At 61.5% G+C, this 23853-nt stretch overlaps 1 protein-coding gene across 3 annotated transcripts; it reads left to right on the top strand.

Annotated features, from left to right (window-relative positions):
* The first annotated feature begins 2864 nt into the window (after nucleotides 1-2864).
* MED24 (mediator complex subunit 24) lies at nucleotides 2865-21909 on the top strand. 3 transcript variants are annotated; one of them, XM_040617168.1, is made up of 26 exons: nucleotides 2865-2941; nucleotides 3188-3326; nucleotides 5749-5831; nucleotides 6361-6399; nucleotides 7893-7966; nucleotides 9039-9262; nucleotides 9852-9963; nucleotides 10436-10586; nucleotides 10831-10944; nucleotides 11628-11675; nucleotides 11900-11985; nucleotides 12358-12444; nucleotides 12763-12874; nucleotides 13515-13657; nucleotides 14457-14494; nucleotides 15188-15270; nucleotides 16644-16822; nucleotides 16931-17030; nucleotides 17403-17578; nucleotides 17660-17924; nucleotides 18135-18316; nucleotides 18617-18710; nucleotides 19053-19152; nucleotides 20992-21069; nucleotides 21243-21391; nucleotides 21536-21909. In XM_040617168.1, the coding sequence occupies exons 2-26, from the start codon at nucleotides 3197-3199 to the stop codon at nucleotides 21650-21652; spliced, it is 2964 nt and encodes a 987-aa protein (XP_040473102.1). In that variant the 5' UTR covers nucleotides 2865-2941; nucleotides 3188-3196; the 3' UTR covers nucleotides 21653-21909. The 3 variants fall into 3 exon arrangements, with proteins under 3 accessions (XP_040473102.1, XP_040473104.1, XP_040473105.1); XM_040617170.1 differs by having other exon boundaries at nucleotides 11903-11985; XM_040617171.1 differs by lacking the exons at nucleotides 2865-2941; nucleotides 3188-3326; nucleotides 5749-5831; nucleotides 6361-6399; nucleotides 7893-7966 and adding an exon at nucleotides 8034-8187.
* The last annotated feature ends 1944 nt before the right edge of the window (nucleotides 21910-23853 follow it).

Genomic DNA, 23853 nt, shown 5'->3' on the forward strand with positions numbered 1-23853 from the left:
GGGTACCCCAGGCTGGGGGGATGAGGGATGTGGGGGGGAACGTGTTGCTTTTGGGGTACATTAAAATTCATCCCGCTGCTCTGCGGCACGGAGCTGCTATATATAGCCGGAGCCTGGCGGCATGGTGGAGCTGCCCCCCCCCGAGCCCCCCCAGCAAGGGGGTGATGCTGGGTGCACCCCATGTGCCTGCATCCCCATCACTGGAGACCCCCGTGGTGCAGCACCCACCACTACTCGGGGGGGTCTGGGTGGCCCCGTGGGGGTGTCCCCCTTTGCAGGCTGTGTGTGTGTGCCCCCCCCTCACTGCCACCCGGGGGGTCTGGGTGTCCCCGTGGGAGTGTCCCCCATTATAAGCTGTGTGTGTGCGACCCTCCCCCCCCCTCGCCTCCCGGCTGGGAGCTTCCTGGGAAGCAAATCCCTCATACCCCAACATCGGTGTGGGCGGGTGGGAACCAGCCATGTGCCCCCCCCCCCCCCCATTTCCCAGCATCAGGGGTTCTGGCTGTCACAGTTACCCCGTGGGAAGGGGGAGCCCCCTGCGCTGGCCCCCGCTTGCCCCCCGCCTGCCCCCGGCGCTGGGAATGGCGACGGCCCCTTCCGGCCCCCCCGCCCCCCCCGGGGCTGGAGGCAGCTGGGCTGGGGCGCCCAGCCAAGGCCGGGGCGCTGCGACGAGGCCTCGACGCCTTCTCCCCCCCGCCCCCGCCACCAGCCACCCCTGTGCCGGCCTGGGGTGCTGCAACCCCCCTAGCGCATCCCACAGCCCCCCTCCCTCACCAGGACCCCTCTTGGGGGGTGCTTGGCCATAACAAGGGGATGTCATCCAGGGGGGGCTCTGCTGCTCCCACCCAGGGACAAGGAATGGCCCCCGTGGCCTCCAGTCCCAGCGGCCCCCCCAGCCTCAGCAGCTGTGGGGAGCGGGAGGGACCCCCCCCGGCACAGGAAATCCCTCCTTATGAATAGGGGCCGCCCCCCCCCCTCGCTGCTGGACCCCCCCACTGCCGGGGCCCCTCGCCGGCTGGGCAGCCGCTCTCCCGCCTAATCCCAGCCCCGGCGCGGGGGGATTTGCAGCCCCCATGAATGATTAACCGGGGAATTAAGGGGCCTCGGAGCGCCCCCCCCCCCCCCATCCCCAGCAGAGCTGGGAGGGCTGAGGGGCAGCGGGCCTATGGGGCCCCCACCCACCCCACTCCTGAGCCATGTGGGGCTCCCCAAGGGTGGGGGGTGCTGGGGGGCTTTGCCCCCCCCCACCCCCCGCCCCGCTCCCCATCCTCCCGTTGCCGTGGTGATGCTGGAGGCAGCCATTGGGGATATTTTTAGCTGCTGGTACCATGCTGGGGGGGGCAGCCCATCCCCAGGGCTGCCTGCATGTGTGCATGCACATGCGTGTGTTGCAGCACACCTGTGCATGCCTGCGTGTGTGCAGCACACCTGTGCATGCCTGCGTGAGTGTATGCAGCTGTGCACAGCTACCTGTGTGCGTGTATCCAGCCGTGCACAGCTACCTGTGTGCACACCCACTCATTGGCACTGTGTTTGCACACACACACATGTGCAGGAGCAGAGACGTGCTTGTATACATGCCTGCACTCATGTGTGTGCAGGCACACACGCACACCTGTGCATCTAAGCACACATGCAGGCGCATGCATGCTGACACCCACCTGCATGCATGCCTGGTGCTGAGTGCACACCCATGTGCACACCTCTGTGCTCACATGCATGTGCCTGTCTGCACACCTGCACTCACATGCTGATGTGTGCATGCTGATATGTACACCTATGCATCTGTGCACACGCATACACCCCAGCACATGTGTGCACACACCCATCTGCATGCATACCCATTCCCATGTGCACACACGTTTGCACACTCTCATGCTCAGACACACATGTGCCTGTAGGCACACGTGTGCTGTGTGTGTATGTACATACACACACGGATCCGTGCACATGCTCAGGCACATGCACGCATACCCTCCATCTGCATACACACACACTCACCTCCATGCTCAGCCCCCTGTGTTAGCACTCCCACGCCTTTGCATGCACCACGTTTGCACACTTGTGCATATGCACCACAATAGGTTTGCCCCTCCCCCTTTGGACGCACTGTGCTTGCATACCCATGTGTTTTCCACCCCCATGCTTTTGCATGCTCCATGTTTGCACACCCACACCTTTCCATGCACTGTGTTTGCACACCCATGCATTTGCACAGCCGTACCTTCGCACACCCTCTCCTTTGTACACACCGTATTTGTACCCCCATGCCTTTGCACACCCACTCCTTTGCACACACCATGTTTGCATACCCATGCCTTTGCACCCTCAGGCCTTTGCATGCACCATGTTTGCACACCCACGCATTTGCACTCCTTTGCGCACACCATGTTTGCACACCTGTGCATTTGCACAGTCATGCCTGTGCACACACCTTGTTTGCGCACCCATGCATTTGCACAGCCACGCATTTGCATACTCACATCTCTGCACACTGTGCTTCCACACCGACACCTCTGCACACCCACTCCTTTACACACACCTTGTATGCACACCCGTGTATTTGCACACCCGTGCATTTGCAAACACCGTGCTTGCACACCCACTCCTTTGCACACCCCATGTTTGCACACCCATGCATTTTCACACCCAGGCATTTACACACCCCGTGCTTGGGCACCCACGCCTTTGCACACCCACTTCTTTGTACACACCGTGCTTGCACACCCGTGCGTTTGCACACTCACGCCTTCGCACGCACCGTGCTTGCACACCCGCGCTGTTGCCCATCCCCGCTCCCCACCAACTACACTTCCCAGCAGCCCCCGCGCCCCGCCGCGCCCCGCCGCCCAATCAGCGCCCGGCTTGCTGGCGGGTGCCACCATGGCGGTGCCCAGGCGCTGAGGGGAGCGTTCGCCGGCCGCCGCGGTGCCGGGCCGAGGTGAGGGGCGGCGGTGCCGGGGGGGGCCGAGGGGCGGCGAGGCCGGCTCTGGAGTTTCCCCCCGCGGCCCCGGGGCTCCAAGCCCCCGGGCGCCGCCTCACCTTTCCTGCGGGAGCCGCTGGGCCCCTCTCGCCGCCGGGGCCTGCCTCCCCCCCAGACCCTCCGCCTGTCCCGGGGCGGGGGGTGAGGGATCCCTGCCCCCTCCCCAGAGCCTGCCGGCCTTGCCCTGACACCCTCCCTTCGCAGGGCGCGGCCATGAAGGTGGTGAACCTGAAGCAGGCCATCCTGCAGGCCTGGAAGGAGCGATGGAGCGATTATCAGTGGGCCATAAATATGAAGCGGTTCTTCCCCCGTGGAGCCACCTGGGACATCCTCAACCTGGCAGGTCCGGGGCCGTGGGGCAGGGGGAGGTGTGGGGAGCAGGGTGGGGGCACAGGGGTGGGCTGGATGGGGCTCTGGGCTTCGGGGTGATGTGCTCCAGCAGTGCCCTGGGTGGGCCTGTCACCTGGCCCAGGGGTGGCCCTGCGGTTAAGCCAGCTGAAAACTGGACAAGTGGTGGAGGGGTTGGCTGGCAGGACACCCAGGCAGTGCTGGCATCGCCGCCAACTGCAGCAGCACATGTTGAAATGCTGCTGGTGCAGAGCTCTGGGATCGTGGCGCTCAGCCCCAGCACCGCTTACCAGCCGGGTGCACACAGGTTCCTGCTGCCTGCCTCAGTTTCCCCCACTGAGAGGGGATAATGACCCTGTCTGCCTCCTCAGTGCATCTAGCCAAGGGCGCGAAAAGCACTACGAAGGAGCCAGGTGCTGCTCCAAAGGCCGCTTCCCACCCTCAGTTATTAGGGTTTCTTTTCCCGTCCGTATTCAAGGGCGTTTGACACAAATCTTGCCAAATGTTGGTACCTGCTGAGCTCCATGGTTTAAAGATTTGCCAAGCTTTTATGCTAATTATAGAAACTTGTTGCTAGGTTGGTTTTTTTTTTTTCCTGTGCAGCAAACCCATGTTTGCAGGCCTTGGATAAATAAACAGTACTGCTTGAGGATTGCTGCACTGCGGGATTTAAAGGGAAATAGCTCCAGCACAAGCAGCAGAACTTTTTGCCCCACTGAGGTGGGGGACCTTTTCCCGGTGGGTGTTTTTTTTTCCTCCCTGCATCCTACCGGTGTTTTTTTCTGGCAGCATCTAGCCCGTGATGGTGGGTTTTGTTAGGCCACATCCTTCCAGCTGAGCTCCTCAGGCCAGGTTTCTCCTCCTCCCACTGTGGCCCATGGTAGGGTCAGCGCATGGATGTGCCCAGCCCCATGGTGATGTGGGGCTGGAGTAGCCAAGCTGGAGCTGTGGGGACTGGCTGTGGCAGTGGGGCAGGCCTGGAGAGACAGATTTGCTGGAGGGGGCTGGTACAGGTGGGGGATGTGGCAGGCGGTTGGCTTGAGGGCCAGCCCTGCTGCCAGCCAGCTGGTCCCCGGGGCTCCCTGGTGCCTGTTCCTGGCATGGGGGATCAGCTCCTGCCTCACTCACTGAGGCAGTGGGGCCTGTGGGGCGCTTGGTGTGGTCTTGTCTGTGTATCCCAGAAAGCAGGGGCAGAGATAATCAGTCCCTGTGATTTCTGTGGAAACAGGTTTCTCCTGGTCCACTTCTAGCCAGCGAAAGGCTTGTAGCCTGGGCTTTGTTGGAGGGCAGTCCCTCTGCAAGGGGGGGAAGGGAGCTGAGCCCCTTTTTCCCTGCTGCAAAAGGGGGCTTAAAAGGGAGGATGATGATGCTGACTCCATCCTGGGCAGCACAAGCATTGTGGGCACACGGGGAGGCTGTTCCCGAGACCCTGCCGGCTGTAACAACTGCTGCCTCCCTTGCTGCAGCCCTAGAGCTGTCCTTTCCCAAGCTCGTGCCTTTCGGATTTAAACTACAAAGGAGGAAAAGCTGGCACGAGCTGCCAGGATCACGGCGGTGCCCAGCAAATCTATGCTGACACGTCTGCAGTGGGTAACAGCATGTGGCTGGCTTGTGTTGACACTCCCTGATTAGATGGGGAGGGGAAGGCTGCCATTAGCCTTCTGTCCTCGAGCTGAGATGCTTTTGGCTGAGGTCTCAGCCTTCGAGCGAGACCCAGGGAGCCTCCTGCTCCTGCGGTCGGGATCCAGCAACGGCTGCTGCTCCTCCTCATCTTTGGGGCAACGACTTCCCAAACGGCTGCTGCCCCCTCTTGCATCTGGGTGCTTTGACCTACTTACAGCCGGTGCCGCAGCCCGGGGCCTGCTTTTGGGAGGTGGTTCCTGCGTTCTGCCATAGTTCAAATGGTCAATTAAAGGCTTGACTGAGCAGATAGGACGGGCAGAGCCCCTCCAGCGTCCACAGGCCGGTGCTGGCAGGCAGCTGGCGGCAGGGAGGGCCAGACATGTAGGGTTGGTCCCAGCTGAGAGGGACTGTCTGCCTGGAGTTCAGCCCCAGGTGTCGGAGCAAAAGTCACAGAGCAGAGGATGCGAGAGCCTCCTGGGCAGGACGTGGGAGGGAGGGGAACATGTTTGGAGAGCAGCAGGCGCTGTTTTGGGGCCAGGGTGCCCGGGGAGAGCTGAGTTAGCAGCAGGCTGCTTGTACTGCCTGAATTATTTACTGGCTTTTGCCGCTGGGGATTAGAAAGTTGTGGGATTCAGTTAATTTCAGGGAAGAGCAGTGCAGGGTTGCTGTGGTTAGCACAATTTGTCTTTGTCACCTTTCCTGTGGGATGAGGACAGAGCGTATGTGGGTCTGTGTGTCCCCACACCGTGTACGTGCTGACCTGGGACCTCCTGGCCCCTCTCCTTTGCTTGCAGAGGCTCTTCTGGAGCAGGCCATGATCGGGCCGTCACCGAACCCACTCATCTTGTCCTACCTGAAATACGCTATCAGCTCCCAGGTAATGACATTCCCAGCGTGCTGCCTCCCTGCCTCACGCTGCAGACGCTGCTGGGTGTCACCTCGCAGCCCCAATTAGCAGGTGGGCAAAGAACCCGAGGTGCAGAGTCGGTGGCAGGCAGACGCCCCAAATCTCCCATCTGTGCCTTTCCTGGGCTTGGGCAGGCAGTGGAGGGCTCAGTGCATGCCTGAGGTGGGGATGTTTCAGTAAATAACCTCTGCCCATTGCCTGGCTGCACGCAGGTTGGAAATCCTTGTCCTCCAAGAGCTTCGGCGCTTGCTGTAAGCTCTGCGCTTTCTTAGCACGGCATTTCATATTGCCTAAAGTTTGTGTGAAACAAATCAGCAATCACCTAAAAATGTCTGTTTGGATTTGTGCCGGGTCAATGCCCCAGCCCTGTCTGCCGTGACAGGCAGCGGGGCCGTGCCCTGACCTCGCTGTTCCTCAGCAACCAGCATCGCGCTGGCAAACATCACCCGCTAACACGCTGCTGCACTGGGTTTGTTTTGGTTTTGTGTTTTGTTTGTAGATGGTGTCTTATTCCACAGTCCTGACGGCCATCAGCAAGGTACGGCTCTGACAGGTGCTGTCTGAGGTTTTTCTCTTTACCTATGACCCGTGTATCCATTTCCCGCCCCACAACTCTCACCGAATATAGGTCAAGTGGAAAACGACATCCTCTGCTGAGTCAGCAGTGGTCAGACAGTGCAGATTAGTGCCTGAGTCCTTCCGTGTCCCGCTGGGGACAGGCTGCTGCTGCGCCTGGCAGGTCCCGCTCTGGTTTTGGGGATGGCTGCGGGTGTGAAAGCCTCGTCCCCTTGGCCTGGCAGGCTCCTGCCCCGCAGCGCCCTGTGTGTAAACCACGCCCTGGCTGCTGGAAACCACATCTCTCTGCGGTCAGCGGTGCTGGCAGCACCATGGGGATCCGGAGCTGGTGGTGGAAAAGCAGCGCTGCTCACGAGGGAGTGCTGCCAGCACCCAAGCCGCGTGGCTGTGGCCACCCACCCTGCCCGGCCAGCTGGCTTCCCACGGGTGCTCAAGTGTCCCCGTGCTGCTTTGATGGGGACAAACCCCCTGTGGCTGCCTCCACTTGGCGTATGGGGCTGCTCCATGGGGAACGATAGTCCCTCGCGGGCTGCATCGGGCCCCTTGCCCTCTCCAGGCACTGACCTCTGAAGAATAATTTCAGCAAGAATAATTTCTCTTCTCCCACCTCCCTGTTGTTACTGGGGGATGGGAAGAGAAAGGCACTGGTAGCAGCGCTGGCGTTGTTTTGAGGTGCTGCAGGCTGAGCTTGGAGCTGTGCCATAAATGTGCTGTAAAGCCTTGGTGAGGGCAAGGACCCCTTCAGCGGGGCTCAGCACCCATCCGGGGTGGTGGACATCCTTCCAGGAGAGGGTAGAGCCAGCGTACAGCTGCCTGATGCTGAGCGCAGCGGCAAGTCTGCTCTGAATGGTGCAGGCTCGTCACCGTTCTCCTGGTTGTGTGTCGCTGCCCGTTCCGGCAGGGCAGGCAGAGAGCTGACCTTGACAGCCGAGGCTTCCTCCTTCAGATCAGCATGGGCCGAGAGCAGACCTGCGGGCTAGCTCCGGCCCGGCGGGGTGGCCCCATCTGCTCCGTGAGGAGGCAGGGAGCCGCGCTTCTGCTGCCCACCGCCCTCCCAGCCCTGCGGCCAGCCGGGCTGTTGGCGTGTGCTGCCAGCCCCGTCGAGTTGGGGGTGGGCACGCGGGCTGGCACCGAGCCACTGCCGCATCAAGGCAGCCGGCGGGGAGCGGAGCTCAGGCCCCCGCCGCCGTCTTGGGGAGGCTGCCGAGAAAACCCAGCCGGGTTTGTCGCTGCCGTGGCCCGCTTGCCTCCTGCAACCCCGGGAGGGCACGACCCGGCCGTCGGACAGCCCTGACCTAGTTCTCATTCAAGTGGCTGCTGGGCAGCTGCCAGGGCAAGCGTCCTGCTGCCGGCAGCGCCCAGCCCAGCCCGTGGAGGGAGGGGTTAGGTTTGTTTTTGGAGCCCTTGAAGCCTGGCAGCCCCCATCTGATGTCCCTCCTTGTTCCCCTGCTCTAGTTCGATGACTTCTCCCGGGACCTGTGTGTCCAGTCGCTGTTGGAGATCATGGACATGTTCTGTGATCGCCTCAGGTACGGTGTGGCGCTTCCAGCCGAGGGAGCCGGGTTCCCCCTCCAGCTCCATGTCCATTCCTGAATTGCTGCCCCAGGCTGGGCTGCCACGCGAGTGCCGGCATGGGAAGAGCAGAGGGAGTCCAAAACCCCACCAGCTTTGTGGGAAGCTGGAAGAAACCCACCTATTTGGGGATAAAGGTCTCCGCGGTGATATTCCTGCCTGGCTCAGGTAGATAGGGGTGGGTGTAATCCATGTGGCCTGAGACTGTGTGTCCCCTCAGAGCGTTTCCTTTCTCTTGTGTGGCCTCTGCAGCTTCCCAGAGCCCTGGCTACATGTCCCCGTCTGCCAGTGCTTGCAGTCCTGCCTGTGCTGCCCCAGGCACTCCAGGCAGCTGCCTTGTTTTGCTTCGTGCTCTTCCGCTGGTGTTGCAGGACCCAGGGGAGTCCAGACAATTCAGGCCACAAAAACTTTTTTAGAAAACTCAGAAATCTTCCTGTTAACCCCTGACAGCCTCTTCTGGGAGGCCGAAGCAGAGAGCGTGTGGTGGTGGGGGTAGCGGGAGGAAGAGGAAGGCTGAAGGTACCAGCTCTTCAATTACATGAAATGAAGCAGCAGCAATGAATATGCATCAGTCACAGATGTTGACAAGGAGCTGTTGCTGGCCAACTGCAGAGCCGGCCACTTAATCCAGTCCCTGCCTAATCTGATCCTCTGCTTAATTTGATCAAAACTTCTGGCCCCAATGATTTGTGCATCAGGAGGGGAAAGCATTCACCTCTCGCAGCACATTGATTGATGCTGAGCCTCTCTTAGCAAGATAATTTGATTACAGGCTTGGAAAGTTTCCCTGTAGTAGAGTGGCCAGAGAGAAGGCTGCACTGGGGAGACTTTATTTCCCCTGGCTCAGCAGGGATGCTCGTGGGCTGAGCAGGTTGGCATCTGTGGCAGAGGAGCCGGCAGGCAGACGGGGCTGGGAGCACAGGACATGGGTTTGGATTCCCCAGCCTGCCCTGTTTCTGTGCCTCAGTTTCCCTGGGGGCAGTGGCCCGGCCCGTGGTGAGCACAGTCCCGTTTCTCTCCCCTTCCCAGCTGCCACGGCAAAGCAGAGGAGTGCATCGGCCTCTGCCGGGCACTGATGAGTGCCCTCAACTGGCTCCTGCGCTGTGCGGCCTTCTACACCGAGAAGGTGAAGGAGACACTGGAGCAGGCGGCAGCTGAGAGCCAGCTGAAGATGTGTCTGGAGCGGCTGGAGAAGATGCTCGGCAGTACCAAGAACCGCGCCCTGATCCACATCGCGAAGCTGGAGGAGACGTGTATGTTGCTGACCCTGCCCTGCCCTGCAGCACGCTCTGCCCGCCCGTGGCTGCTGCCAGGGCTTCCTCCTAGGTGCCGCTGGCCCTGGGGAGATGTCATTGCCACCTCTCCCTTCCCCCTGCCCGGCTCCTGCCGCATTGTCCCTGCAGCTCCAAGCCCATCCATCTTTCAGCCCTGTTGCTGTAACAGTCTCCTCCCTGGCTCTGTGCCACCCTCTGCCCCCCTCCCCCTCCGTGCTGCCCTTGGAAAAGGAGCAGAATTAATGTGAAGGCTGCGTGAGCTGTTCCTGGGCGCGTGGCGGGCCCTGTGCTCCGCCAGCATTGCCTGGCACGGCTCTGCACCTTCCCTTGGTGCCTGCGTCTGGCCAAGCGGCTGTGCCAGGCCCAGCCTGGAGCAGGAGCACTGGGTGGCACGCAGACCCTGGGCTTGTGTTCGCAGAGGTGTGCCGACTTCTGCTCACCACGGGGCCTGGCAGGGAGCCCCAGCCTTGGCAGCCCCTCCGTGCTGCTGCGGGCTTGGGAGCCAGCCTGCCCGGCTTCTCAGCCTGTCACCGTCCCACCCCGCTGAATTCCTGCCCTCCCTCCCCAGCTTCCTGGAGCACTGTGGAGCAGTCCCTCGTCAAGCTGGGGGAGAACCTGAACAGCCTCAGCAACTCCCCGCTGCGAAGCCAGGCTGACGACTGCGTCTCCCTCATCAAGAGGTAGCTTTGTGCTGCTGGCTGCGTGGGCTCGGAGGGTGCAATGGGTCTGAGCCCTGCTCGGGGGGCTGAGAACCACCTGCCACACTAGCTGCCTGCTTTCCAGGCCCTTCCTGGCTCAGACCCCTGCACCGGCGGTGAGCTGGGGCTGGCCAGAGGCCCTGGGGTAGGGTAGGGGACAGGGCTAGTGGCTCCTTCGCAAGTCACCTTACCCAGGGTTTGCTCCTCTGGTGACCCTGGACCCTTTGCCATCCCTTGGCTGCTCTGGCCGTGCCAGAGCTGCTGCCCCTGCTCGGGGTCCCCCGGAGCTGCTCCCATGGCCCAGGCTGTGGTGCAGGGGCTTGGCTGTGCCCCAGGGCTCCTCTGCAGGACAGCAAAGATCAAGGGCTTGGCCGGGAAAGGAGGATGGGACAGGAGGAGCAAGGATCTGTCTCTGCAAGGCTCCAGTGACCCTGTGCTGTTGTCTCCCACCCAGCATCCCCACCATGCTCTCAGTCCACTCCGAGCAACTGAACAAGACTGGCTTCCCCACCGTGCATGCTGTAGTGCTGCTGGAGGGGACCATGAACCTCACGGGAGAGACCCAGCCGCTGGTGGAGCAGCTGATGATGGTGAAAAGGATGCAGGTACAGAGGTGGCATCTCGTTCCCCTGCTCAGGGTGGGCTGGGGCTGTGGGACCAGCGCCTCGCTGCAGCTCAGTACTGCTAAACTCCCTGTGCTGATCCTGGTCCAAGGGTATGGACGCAGCCGCAGGGAGCAGCGTGAGCCCATTGGCACCTTTGTAGGGGGTTCAGGGGTTTGGCTGTGCTTGGGGGAGGTGCTTTATTGCCTTTCCAGCACTGGGGATGTGTTTTGTCCGTGCCCTGCAGCGCATCCCCTCCCCGCTCTTTGTGCTGGAGATCTGGAAGGCTTGTTTTGTGGGCCTCATCGAGTCCCCAGAGGGCACAGAGGAGCTGAAATGGACAGCCTTCACCTTCCTGAAGGTAGGGCCCAGCCCCCCCCACCCCCCACCCCGCGAGCACAGTGCCCTGAGCCTTTTCACCTCACGCCCAGCCCCTGCTGAACGCTGAACCCTGGCAGAGCAGTTCTCCTCTCCCACAATGTGCCCCTCGGGGTTGCCCCGCGGCCCGGCTGAGCCCACGGCAGCCCTGCTGCAACTTGCTGAGCATCAGGTTTGCTGTCCAAGGCCCCTCTTTTCAGCCCAGCCCCACTTTGTTTTGCAGAGTGGCTTTCCTGGCATGTTTGGGGGGGGGGGGGAAATTGTGGCCTTTGAAGGATGCCACAGCAGCCTTGGGCCCTATGCTCCCACAGCTCAGCGGTGGGCAGCCCTGCAGCAGTCTGTTTCACCTCCTTTCTTTGTACCAGACAAAAGGGATCTGCGTGTAATTTCAGGTCTGGCCTGTGCTGGGTTCCTCCACAGTCTCAGCTCCCGGCCTGGCTGTCAAGAGGTGGCTGTGCCCTGTGGCTCCCTGTGATGGTGGGAGGACGCTGTAGTGGGGACATGGGGGCACAAAGTCCCCTGGGTGCAGGGGCTGCTCCAGAAATGCTCTTATCTCTAGACTGGGAGAGCAGGCATGTTCTCCCTGGGCTCCTGCTGCCTGCGGGAAGTCCTGACCGTAGAATGGGGTCTGTCTCGGTTGGTCACATCGTGCTCTGTGTCTTTCAGATACCCCAAGTCCTGGTTAAACTCAAGAAGTATCCCCAAGGGGAGAAGGTGAGTCTCGAGGGCTGTCGCTTGGAGCTGTGCGCCGCATTGTGTGCACAAGCAAGCTGTTTGTCACGATGGTGCTGGTGCCTGGCCAGAGCTGCGTGGGGGCGGCTGGGGTAGGAAACAGTCTATGTCCCCAAAATCTTCCTCTAATGGACGAGGCAGCGTGGGAGGGGAAGGTGGGCTTGTGTTGGCAGCGCTCCGAGCTGAGTGCTTGGCTTTGTGCACAGCAGGATTTCACCGAGGATGTGAACTGTGCCTTCGAGTTCCTGCTGAAGCTGACCCCTCTGCTCGACAAAGCAGACCAGCGATGCAAGTGAGTGCTCGCCGTGTCCGGGGCTGACCTGCAGAGCTTTGAGCCTGTCTGGTGCCACCACAACCCCATCCTCCCTGCGGGGTGCTGCGGTACGGGGTGCTGGGGCAGCTCCTGGCAAGGCTTGTTTAGTTTCTGATCCAATTCCTTCTTCCTGAGGACCCAGTGCTGCCAAATGAGCAAGGCAGTGAGCATCTGACAGCCAGTTCACGTGTTGGTGATGCCGTGTGATATCTGGAGCTGCTTTTGGCCCTGCAGAATCCTCAGAGGAGTGGGAGCAGGGCCAGGAGGGCAACCCAGGGGTCCCCCTGCCCTGTGGCACTGCCGGGGGCAGCAGGAATGCTGTCCCTCAGACTAGTGTTCTCTCTCTTTCAGCTGCGACTGCACGAGTCTCCTCCTGCAGGAGTGCAGCAAGCAGGGGCTGCTTTCAGAGGCCAACATGACCAACCTGATCGCCAAAAGGTACAGCGCTCTCAAAAATCTGGGTAACCAAGTGGGGTTGGAGCACCTCCTCTTGCTGTCCTCCTTGGGGCAGGGTGGGGAGTGTAAAGGACCAGCTGTGATGCCGCTGGCTGTCCTGCAGCTGGGACACCATGGCCTGGAGGGACAAGGCTTTGCTTTTGGTGACAGATTCAGTACAGTCAAAGTCCGTCCTCTCGGAGTGGCAGCTGGTGGTGGTCTTCCCTCAGGGGTGCCGCTGGTGGAGGTGGCTGAGCGTGGGGAGGAGTGAGGCAGGGTAATGAATTCCTGCTCACTGGCTCATCTTTGCGGATCCCCCAGGACAGCAGACAGAGAACACGCTCCGCGCTTGAAATCGGCAGAGAACGCCAACATCCAGCCAAATCCAGGGCTCATCCTGAGGGCTGAGCCAACTGTCACCAACATCCTGAAGGTGAGTCCCCTCCTGCATCCATACTGGGCAGGTGGGTCATGGCTCCAGAGCCTGTTTCCAGCAGCACCAGTCTCACCAGGCATCTGGGGTCGTTGGGAGGTGCCTGATTTCCCCCTGTGCTGGGGTGGAGGAATGAAGGAATCACTCCCGGCCTTGCCGCTCTGCCGCGGAGATCAGGGGGCTCCCCTCCTCCTTCCCAGGAAGCCAAAGGAGCTGTCAGGCTGCGTGTTGTTGTCAGTGCCAGCAGCCTGAGCCTCGCCAGCTCTGCCCATCCTGCACTCAGCCGCTTCCCCGTGTGCGTCTCCCCCGGTCCCTGGGGACTCCCTGTGTCACTCTGGTTGCTTTGCTGCTGCTGAGTACGAGAGGATGTTTTGCTGCTGGTTGTGCTGCCCCAGTGCACTTTGGCTCTCCCCTGCGCCGTGCTCTCTGGTGCTTGGGGCACGGAGGGCTCCATCCCAAACCTCCCCAAGCCCCGCGGGTCCCTGCTCATCGAGGCCTCGCAGGACAGCCCTGGCAGCCGATCAACTCTGCCCCCACAGCTGGAGCTTTACTGCTGCTCTGTAGCACACATTCCCCATGACTTCTCTTTCCTCCTTTATTATTTTTTTTTAATTGGGTGTTTTTTGTTTTTTTTTGGTAGACCATGGATGCAGATCACTCCAAGTCCCCCGAGGGCTTGCTGGGGGTCCTGGGTCACATGCTGTCTGGGAAGAGCCTGGACTTGCTGCTGGCAGCGGCAGCAGCAACGGGCAAGCTGAAATCCTTTGCTCGAAAGTTCATCAAGTAAGTGACCACCTGGACAACACTGTCCCTGGTGACTGTGGGGCTGGGGTGGGCTTGCAGCCCCCCAAACTGTCCCCCAGACTGGGCTGGATGTGCCTCTGACCCGGTGTCTGTGCAGCACTGGGTCCAGCAGAGCCCTGGGGAGGGCTGGGATCTTGGGGAGGCTGCACCCCACAGCACCCCAGCTCCTTTGCTTCTGCCTGAACAGGGGAGAGAATCGAAGTCAGGTTGGTTTAAGGGTATTAAGAGAACTTGAAAGCGCTGGCAGAGCCTCAGATCGAGGGCGCTTGCTGTGTGCACGCCTTTAGTCCCCGGACGCCTGTGTCCTGGTTAGAGCACATGCACCAGCACGCGTGGGGCTGCGTGATCAACTTCCTCGAGCAAGGGAGGTCTGAGGCAGCTCGAGCCACACCAGCCCGGCTGGGTGCACGGCCCCACTGTGCCCGCTGTGTTTGGGGGTGCGTGCCGCTGCGATATGGAGAAATCCCCAGGCAGCCGGGCAGAGCTGGCTCTGGCGAGAGGACGACGCGCTCCAACATCGGGCTGAGTGGGTGTGGGGAAAAGCAGCGTTGCTGGACCTGTTTTGCTGCAGGGGAGCAGAGGGAGGAGGCGGCTCATCCCTGCTGTGCTGGAGGGTGTCTGCCGAGCTGGGCCCCACAGGTCCCTGCCCACCCTGCTCCCCTGTGTGGGGCGCGGAGCTGGGTGCTGGGGTGGGGTGCAGGAAGGGATCGCTGGGGTGGGAAGCGGCTCGTTTCACGTGATGCTAATGCTTTGCTCTGGCACTCTTTGCCTCCTCTAGGTTGAACGAATTCACGAAGCACATCACTGCAGAAAGCTGTAAGTGCGTGCCTGTCCGTGTGTGGGGTGGTTTGAGCTGCGTTTCCCGCTGCCGCCACGTGCTGGGACACTGTGGGGCCCGGCTGGATTAAGCTGGGACTGGCTGTGGCGCCAGCCAGAGTGAGCCGAGCTGTGCTGGGTCCAGCTGGGGGCTGCCGGCAGGGAGCCCGGCACAGGGGGCACATGGCCAGGTGCCAGCAGGGATCTGGGCTCCTGGACACCCACTGCCCTCACGTGTGGCACGCGTGTCCAATCCTGAATGTGGGGTGTTCTGTTCCCTGCTTGCGGCAGGAGAGCTCCTTCTCCCCGGCTGAGCCTGCGGGGCCCCTTGGGGCCTGGCTCCCTCCCTGGAAGGGGTGATGTGTCAGCACAGAGCCCGAGATAAGGACTCTGACTGCATTTGCGTGTGATGAAACTTGCTGAGTGTTCTGACCTTCCATGGAATGGGGGGAGCTGGGGGATAGGCTGGGGCTGCCAAACAGGAGGCCAGAGCTGCGCTGGGGGCTCCAGCAGGGGCAGACGGGGTGAACGGGGGCACTTGGCCCATCCCTGGGGTTTCCACACAAGCACTTGGGGGTTAGAAAAGCTACTTGGGGGAGCAGGGTCCCGGCCCCCGAGCTCACAGGGCTCCTGCCTGTCTCCCTCCTTGTGCTGAGGCTGGAGATCCCCAAGTGTTTGTTTCTTCTCCCTCAGCCAAAGCAGCCTCTGTTCGGGCCCTGCTCTTTGACATCTCTTTCCTCATGCTGTGCCACGTGGCCCAGACCTACGGCTCGGAGGTAAAGCATCCTCCCGAGGGATGGGGATGGGGCTGGGGGGTAGGCATCCTCCCGAGGGATGGGGCTGGGGGGTAGGCATCCTCCCGAGGGATGGGGCTGGGGGGTAGGCATCCTCCCGAGGGATGGGGCTGGGGGGTAGGCATCCTCCCGAGGGATGGGGCTGGGGGGTAGGCATCCTCCCGAGGGATGGGGCTCAGACTTTCTGAGCGCAGCCCATGCGCTGCAGCCTGCCAGCCTCCTCTAGTGGCCAGTCTGCCACTGTCCCTGCTGTCCCCGCAGCCACCCTGCCATGGTGGGTAAAGCACCCAGTGCCTTTTGCCTGGTGCAGGTAGAAATCCACCCCTGCTGCGTCAGGCGATGGAGCGGGGTGGCTGCAGCCTTCCTGAGGGCTTTGGTTGTGCTCCCCTTATGGTACCATGGTATCGGTGGGAGCGCTGCCTCCGTACCCGCTCCGGGCTGGCTCTGATCTCACTGGAATTTTCGCACCGTTACCTCTCTGGTTTGGTACTGACTGGCCGGGGGGGGGTGGCCATGCAGCCAGGCTGAGCGTCAGCCCTCCCCCATGAGAGGAGGAACTTGCAGCCCCACTGAGGAAACAGCGCTTTGGTTGCATGAAAATTTTCCAGGTTTCGACATCTGTGTGTGTTGGGAGGCAAAACGATACCGAAACACTGGGAACGTGGAGAGGGAGCAAAAGGCGGGTGGGAGGGGGCTTGCCCCATCAGCCCTGGGGAGTGGAGAGGGGGAATCCTGGCTGGAGGCAGCTTGGAGCGGACGTGCCTGGGGCTGTCCGATGAGGTCTCATCCTCTGGCCTGGCCCAGGGCGACTTTCCTGACCAGCTGCTGCTGAACAGATGTGCAAAACTTTTTTGACAAAAATAGTGTCCCTTGGGTGATGGCGGGCTGGAGGGAGGAAGCAGCGTGTGGGATTCCCAGCCCTCCCAGCTGCCTGCCAGCTGGGCTGTACGACCCGACCCTGGGCTGCGTGCCCCGACCCTGCGGAGCCATGGGCCAGCCGGCGCTGGGGACCCCGAGCCGTGGCTCAGGGGCTCTTTCTGGGTAGGACATGGTGACCCCCCTGCCAGGCATGTGGCCCCTTGGGACTGGTCCTGTCCTGGCATCTCCCGGAGGGAAGCTGTTGGAGTGCTGCTCTGATATGGGCTGTGGTGCCACGGAGAGTCCTCTGGTAGAGGGGGCAAGCCCACAGACTGGAAACCAGTGGCTTACTGGGGACTGACCAGTGCCTGCCTCTCCACGCAGGCCACAGGGTGGCGCTGCTTCCCCAGCCATGAGCACCCCAAGGTGGGGGGTCCCCAGCAGGGTCCCTGCAGGGTGGAGGCTGCATGGCGACCCCCGTGCCGGTTCCCTTCCAGGTGATCCTGTCGGAGTCGAGCCCGCCAGGCGAGGTGCCCTTCTTTGAGACTTGGATGCTGACCTGCATGCCTGAGGAAGGGAAGATCCTCAACCCCGACCACCCCTGCTTCCGCCCGGACTCCACCAAGGTGGAATCCCTGGTTGCCCTCCTCAACAACTCCTCCGAGATGAAGCTGGTGTAAGAGTTCAGCCTGTGTGCCCACCCTGCCACCCACCCGTCTTCTTTGGCCCCGTGGCTGCTCTGAACGAGTGCCTGAAGCACCCCTGCCTCTCTTTTCCCCGACAGGCAGATGAAGTGGCATGAGGCGTGTCTGAGCATCTCGGCTGCCATCCTGGAGATCCTCAATGCCTGGGAGAACAGCGTCCTCACCTTTGAGTCCATCCAGGTGGGCCTGGTGGGAGGATGGTGTGGGGCAGAGCAGGGGCATTGGTACTGCCCGGTGTCCTGAGGAAGGGCTAAGGCTTGAGCAGGGCAGGGGTCCCCTGTCCTCCTGCCCTGAATGCTCCTGCAGCCACTGCAGAGCTTGCTGGCTCCTTCATGACTTGGGTGGGGAACAGAGATGGCTCCAGCCCTTGATACTGCCCTGAACAGCCCCACTGGTGGCAGTGGGGCTGCCAGGGGCACGTTCACCCCATGGAGGAGAGGAGGGCTTGGATCCTGCAGTTGGGTCTCACAGCCCTGGGAGGTGATGCTGAGATAAAACCTGTGCATCCACACGTCTGGGCTCATCCACCTCCGCTCCCATCTCCCCTCCTAGAAAATCACAGACAACATCAAGGGGAAAGTGTGCAGCATGGCAGTGTGTGCAGTGGCCTGGCTGGTGGCCCACGTCCGCATGCTGGGCTTGGATGAGCGGGAGAAGTCCCTGCAGATGATCCGACAACTGGCCACCCCTCTGTACAGCGAGAACACGCTGCAGTTCTACAATGAGCGGTGAGCACATCCCATGCCGTGCCGTCTCCTGTCCTCCTTCCCCTTCCAGAGCCTGTGTGACCCCGCGTCTCTCTGCTGCAGCGTGGTGATCATGAGCTCCATCCTGGAGCACATGTGTGCGGATGTCCTGCAGCAGACGGCCACGCAGATCAAGTTCCCCTCCACGGGCATGGACACCATCCCCTATTGGAACCTGCTGCCCCCCAAGAAGCCCATCAAGGAGGTGCTGATGAGCGTGTTCACCAAGGTGCTGGAGAAGGGCTGGGTCGACAGCCGCTCCATCCACATCTTCGACACCCTGCTGCACATGGGGGGCGTCTACTGGTTCTGCAACAACCTGGTCAAGGTGTGGGCTGCAGGAAGGAGGTGGCTGTGGCCCACCGTGCTGTGGCTGGGTGTTGAACCTGGGACTGCTGGGTCTTAGCCCATGCTCCTGGTGCCCAGGAGTGCTGGTTTTGCCTGGGCTGGCTGCTGCGGTGGTCCTGGGCGCTGGAGGTGAGCGGTGCAGGCCCAGCTGTGCCTGTGCTTCCCCTCAGCTCTGCCTTCCACCTCGCAGGAGCTGCTGAAGGAGACACGGAAGGAGCACACGCTGCGGGCTGTGGAGCTGCTCTATGCCATCTTCTGCCTGGACATGCAGCAGCTGACACTGACCCTGCTGGGCTACATCCTGCCCAACCTGCTCACGGATTCCTCCAAGTGGCACACCCTCATGGACCCACCGGGAAAGGCCCTGGCCAAGTAAGACCCCAGACCCGCAGGTGCAGTCTCCTTGAGGGCAGATGGGCCTGTTTGTGGAAATGGAGAGATGTTCTGTGCTGGGATGGGGGTCCCAGCCACCCAGTTCTTACCCTGGCCCTGGCACAGTGCCGAGAGGAACAGACATGCTGGTGTCCCGGGCCCCATTCCTTCCTGCTCCTCACCTTGGACCTGCTGTGTCCTGTCCTGGCGCGTGCTCTGGGCTCTGCCGTCTTCCCTTGCCCGTGCACCATCATCCAGGTGGGCTGGCAGCACCTTGCAGTGTCCCTGCTCTGTCCCCAGGCTCTCCGTCTGGTGTGCCCTGAGCTCCTACTCCTCCCACAACAAGGGCCAGGCGTCCGCCAGGCAGAAGAAGAGGCACCGTGAGGATATTGAGGTGAGTCCGGCCTGGAGCGGGGTTCGGTCTGTGCACAAGAGTGGGCAGTGGCTGTGGGAGGTTCTGTGGGCTGTCTGAGGCTTTTTGACCTTAAAATACTGGATTTCCCGTTCCCTTTTTTTTTGGGGTGGGGGTGGGGGAGCTGTAAGGAGATGGTCTGTATGCGGTTGGCTTAGGCTGAGATGCTCTGGGTGAACAGGGCAGGGGTCTCCCTGAAGGGATCATAGTCCTGGGCCGTGGGGCTGTGCAGAGCCCAAGGTGGGTCATCTGCCCTGGGGAGGGGGGCGAGGATCCCCCCTTGGAGAGGGGCAGGCAGGGCTGAACTCCCTCTGCCCCCCACAGGATTACATCAGCCTCTTCCCGCTGGATGACACTCAGCCCTCCAAGCTCATGCGCCTGCTGAGCTCCAACGAGGAGGACGCCAACATCCTCTCCAGCCCCAGTAAGTGCAGGCGGGGAGGGCGACTCCCGGGCAAGGCACCGGTCTGCGTCGCCGCTCGTTTCTGGCGGTGAAACGTGTATTGGCTCAAAACCGCTGCTTTTCCCAAACTGGTCAGGTGAAGATTCAGAGTGTTTGAGTGTGTTTTGCTGAGTTCCCCTGGAGCTTTTGCACTCAAAAAAGGTCAAACTCTTTTTATTTCTTGGATCAGAACAGCTTAGGAAAGGGGATGACGTTACACCTTCGCCCTGTGATGTTGCCACCCAACCCAGTGCGTTACGCACGAGGGGCTTCAGGAAGCTTTGTTAAGAGCCTTGTCCCCCCCAGCCACTCTGCGTGGGACCGAAGAGCTGATGTGCTGAGCAAGAGTGGCAGGAGGTGACATTCCTGATGTCTGTGGCTAAATCCTGAAATTCCACTGTTGTTAACAAGGCAGCGAGCGGAGCTGATGAGTCCCTGCCGTCACGTCTCTGTGTCCCCTGCAGCACAGTGCCCTGGGTTGCGACAGCTCCGGCAGGACATGCCGTGCCCTCCTGCTGTGGTGGGGTGCTATCACGGCTCCCACATACATTGTCTGGCCTCCTGGGCAGTGAGTCAGGATGTTCCTTGGTCGTTGTTTCTCCTAATGCCCTTATCTAAAGTTATTCTTTACTTACTAATTTTCGACACATCCATCAACCTGTGGTTTTTGTTGGTTTCATTACTGTTGAAATACGGGGTTTTCCCTTTATTTCACTATCTTTTTTTAACTTTTGAGGCGGTTCCATCTCTTTCCAGTGACATTCAGGACTTTTTTTGGGCTGTTTGCTGCAGTGATGTGGAAATGCTGCTTCCTGCAGCAGCCACGTAACTTGTGATTCCGTGAGAAAAGTGTGGGAGGGCTTTCTTTTTTTGGTGAGCATCCTCAGAGCAGCATAAGGTGGGTCCTGCTGATTTTTGGCAGTAGTTGTGTCCTGCGGGGTCTGCACAAGAGCCTTCCTGGGAGATTCCCATCCCACTGGACAGAGATGGCCGAGGTCCTCTCCCACAGGAGCACCCAGCAGTGTTTCATGGTTTGGGTCAGATAAATCCCCTTGCTCTGTCCCAAAATCTGCTGCTAGTCTGTTGGACATGCCTCAGCTCTGGTAGCTAAATTGCACCCTGAGAGTGAGATTTGAGTGCTGCTGTGCAGCTGTCGAACATCTGGCTCGCTCCGCCCAGCCGGCTGTGCTGCAGGCAGCGTGCACAGGATATGTAGCGTGCACGTTGCTTTGCCTTGGCAGGATGCTCTTCTTCTCTTCTGATCGTGACATTGCATTATATTGCTCGTGCCCTTGTGGAGCGTCAGGGACGAGTCACCGCCGCAATTAAAAACGAGCAGGGAGTACCAGGGAGGCACACTCACGGTCTCACTCACGCTTACCCTTTGGAGATGTCATTAAACTTGGTCAGGCTCAGAATAAATCTGGCTTGTGCAAGAGTGAAGTGTCATAGCCCAGGAGCAGCAGTAGCAGCGTGTGGAGCCCTCCCTGGGCTGCTGCGCTCCGTCATGCCTGGGGCATGTGTGAGCCCGCGCTGCCTGCCAGGGCTGCCCGCAGTGACCGGGGCAGAGGCTGCCTGCCTGCTGCGTGTCTCTGCTCTGCCTGAGCAGCGAAGACTCTGCTCGTTTGGGTACGGAGGGCACCAAGGACTGCGATCCGAACCTCTCCCACTCCATGGTGTAGCTCATGGCAAAGCCCCTCCTGCAGCCCAAGGGCTGGGCAAGCTCGGAGGGCCAGAGCTGGCCAGGGTGGGCATGTTGGTGCAGCTGAGGGGGCTGTTCCAGCCTCCCCCCAGCCTGACACGTGTTCTCCTTCCCAACAGATCGCTCGATGAGCAGCTCACTTTCCGCCTCCCAGCTTCACACCGTCAGCATGAGGGACCCGCTGAACAGGGTGCTAGGTAATGGCTGGGGCTGGCTCCCAGCGGGGGTATCTGGCAGTTGAGACCTGGCTGTGGAGTCAGATCCAGCCATGCTGGGACACTGGTGGGGACCTGTCCCCTGTCTGGGAGGCTGGGGCCACCCCCAGCCTTCCTGGAGTGGCCTGGCTTTTGATATTTCCCTGTCTCCACAGCAAATCTCTTCCTGCTCATCTCTTCCATCCTGGGGGCCAAGACAGCCGGTACCCACACCCAGTTTGTCCAGTGGTTCATGGAGGAGTGCGTGGACTGTCTGGAGCAGGGCAGCCGTGGCAGCATCCTCCAGTTCATGCCCTTCACCATGGTGAGTCCCGTGGCTGTGACATCCTTCTTGGTCACGGGGTGTTCTGTTCCCATGGGACAGATGCGCATCCGGGCGAGTCCCGCTGCTCGGCTCTCATGTCCCCAGCACTGTTGAGTCACCTGTGCTTCTCCTCTCTCCGGGCAGGTTTCAGAGCTGGTGAAAGTGTCCACCATGTCCAGTCCCAAAATTGTCCTGGCCATCACGGATCTCAGCCTGCCCCTGGGCCGCCGTGTCGCTGCCAAGGCCATTGCTGCACTGTGAGCAGGGCAACTCCCTTCTGCCGTGCAGGAGAGGGCGGCCGGGCAGCTCCTGGGAGATCTGTGAGAACCTGGATGCTGGGCTGGGACTGGAATGCCTGGGACAGCTTCCCTGTCACGGTGGGCTCAGCCTGGCCCTGCCCAGGGGCTGCTTCCCTCTGCGTTCGGCCTCCCAGCGGCATCTCGCTGCCTCGCAATGTGCTTTCAGAGACTGAGACAACCCCCCTGCTTTTTTTCTATAATTCATTTCATTCTTTTGTAGAACCAGACTTCACTTCATTTCTGTTCGGTTTCCTGACTGCAGCTCAGGGCCCTGGGGCTCCCACATCCCCCCTCTCAGGGCAGGCTTCGTGGGGGGAGTGATGGGAGAGTAAGTGGCCGAGACCCACGCTGGGTGGGGAGGGAATCACACTTGCTCCGTCCCTTCCTCACCTGCCCTGATCCCGGGTGGGTGATGGGCTGCTCGTGATGCTCCGGTTGGGGAGCGAGTGCCCGCGGCTGGCCGGCTGCAGACATGCAGAAGGGTGGAGCGGGGATGCTTTCCTGCCACGCTGTAAGCCGCAAGCAAATTCTTGTTGGAAATTCTTCCACGTGAGCATGAGTTCACCCTGCGTCCCCGGCTGTGAGCATGGCACCCAGCGGCCGGTGAGTAACCACGGCCTCGCCAGCGCTGCGCCGGCCTCGTGCTGGGAGAGGCTGCTCCGCGGGGCTGTCCCACCACCCAGTCAGCTGCTTCAGCGGTGAATCTGCCTCTCACTGTCACGAAACCCTGACCCTGAGGGGGTGGCAAGGCCAGAAGGGCTTCGCCTCTGCTCCTTTCATTTATATTTTCTATTTGACTCATGAGAAAGGGGGAAGCAGGGCTTGGGGGTAGCTGGGCACCAGCCTTCCCCTTGGGCTGCCTTGGCTCTGAGCCTGGTCCCTGCCACATCCCCAGGGCTGCGCTGTGCCTCCCACCCGCCTCGGCGGCAGCGGGGTTCGCAGCCCCTCTTCTGGGGGCTCTGAAGCGAGTGCTTCGGTGGTGGCGGCAGGGGAGAAGGGGTGCAGGGAGCCCCTGGCGTGGTGCCGCAGTGTTTGGGTCAAAAAGGCACCGGGGGGTGACTCAGGGCCTGCCTGCCCCCTGCCTGCTCCCTGGGATGATCTCAGCTCCTGGCTGCTCCCGGGCTTTGCTGGAGCGAGAGTCCCCGCTGCGGTCGGCGGAGGAGCCTTGCCACGCTCGGGGTGGCTGTGGGTGACGGCCGGTCCTTGGCCATCGCACGCCTGAGCATCCTCCCCCTTCCCGCTGCCTCCTGCCAGCCCGAGCGCGGGAGCCGCGTGTAGCAGGGTGGGACGCAGGGTGGAGGGCACCATGGGGGGCTGCGGGTGATGCTGCTTTCCCCCAGACCTGATTTGGTGCTGAGCTGGCACCAACCAGCCTGGGCACCTCTCCCCTGCGCCGGTGGCGGTGCCTGCTCGCCCAGGGGCGGCTCTTTACCGTTAGCTCGGAGCAAAGAGCAGGACCAGGCGCTCTTGGCCTTCCCAGCTCTGTCAATATTTGCCAGCAGCAGCCCTGTGCTTCACCTTCCAGGAAGGGGCTGGAGCGGGAGAAGGGGTTTCCAGTAAGTGCCGGGCGAGGAAGGAGCAATGGCTCTCACCGCTCGCTCTCCTAGTAGCCTCCGCAGGCACCACGTGCTGCCAAACAACCGGCTTCCCCGTGCCGGGATAACAGCGATGGTCCGGGATGGGGCGGTGGGCGGCAGCGGGGCTCTGGCCTCGTGCCTACCTCTTCCCAGGGTGGGGAATCGGGGGAAGACGGGAACAGGGACCCCCTGGCACCCACGGGAGCTTGGCTCTGTCTGCACCGTGGCCGGGCTGAGGGGCCAGGGGGATGCCCGTGGTCAAGGGACATGAGCACAGGACCACCAGTGAGGGGGAGTGGGGCTGGGGCAAGCCTGGCAGTGCAGGGACAGCTTGTGGTGGCCGAACACCCACGGGGGGTGGGGGGACAGGCTGTGGGCCAGCTGGGGCTGGCTGTGGGGGCTTGCTGGGGCAGGGGGCGATGCCCAGGTCTGCTAGCTTCACTGGGGTACGTCTGTCCATCCACCTTGCCCTTCCTGCTGCTGGAAGTCCCATCCCAGCGGTGGCAGCTCTGGGGGGGCTCCAGGCGCGTCGCTGGGCAGGTTCCCGGTGCAGCAGGAGAGGGAGGGCTGAGCCCACCCGCTGCCC

Source organism: Falco naumanni, chromosome 18, assembly GCF_017639655.2.
Source record: "Falco naumanni isolate bFalNau1 chromosome 18, bFalNau1.pat, whole genome shotgun sequence".
Taxonomy (NCBI): Eukaryota; Metazoa; Chordata; class Aves; order Falconiformes; family Falconidae; genus Falco; species Falco naumanni.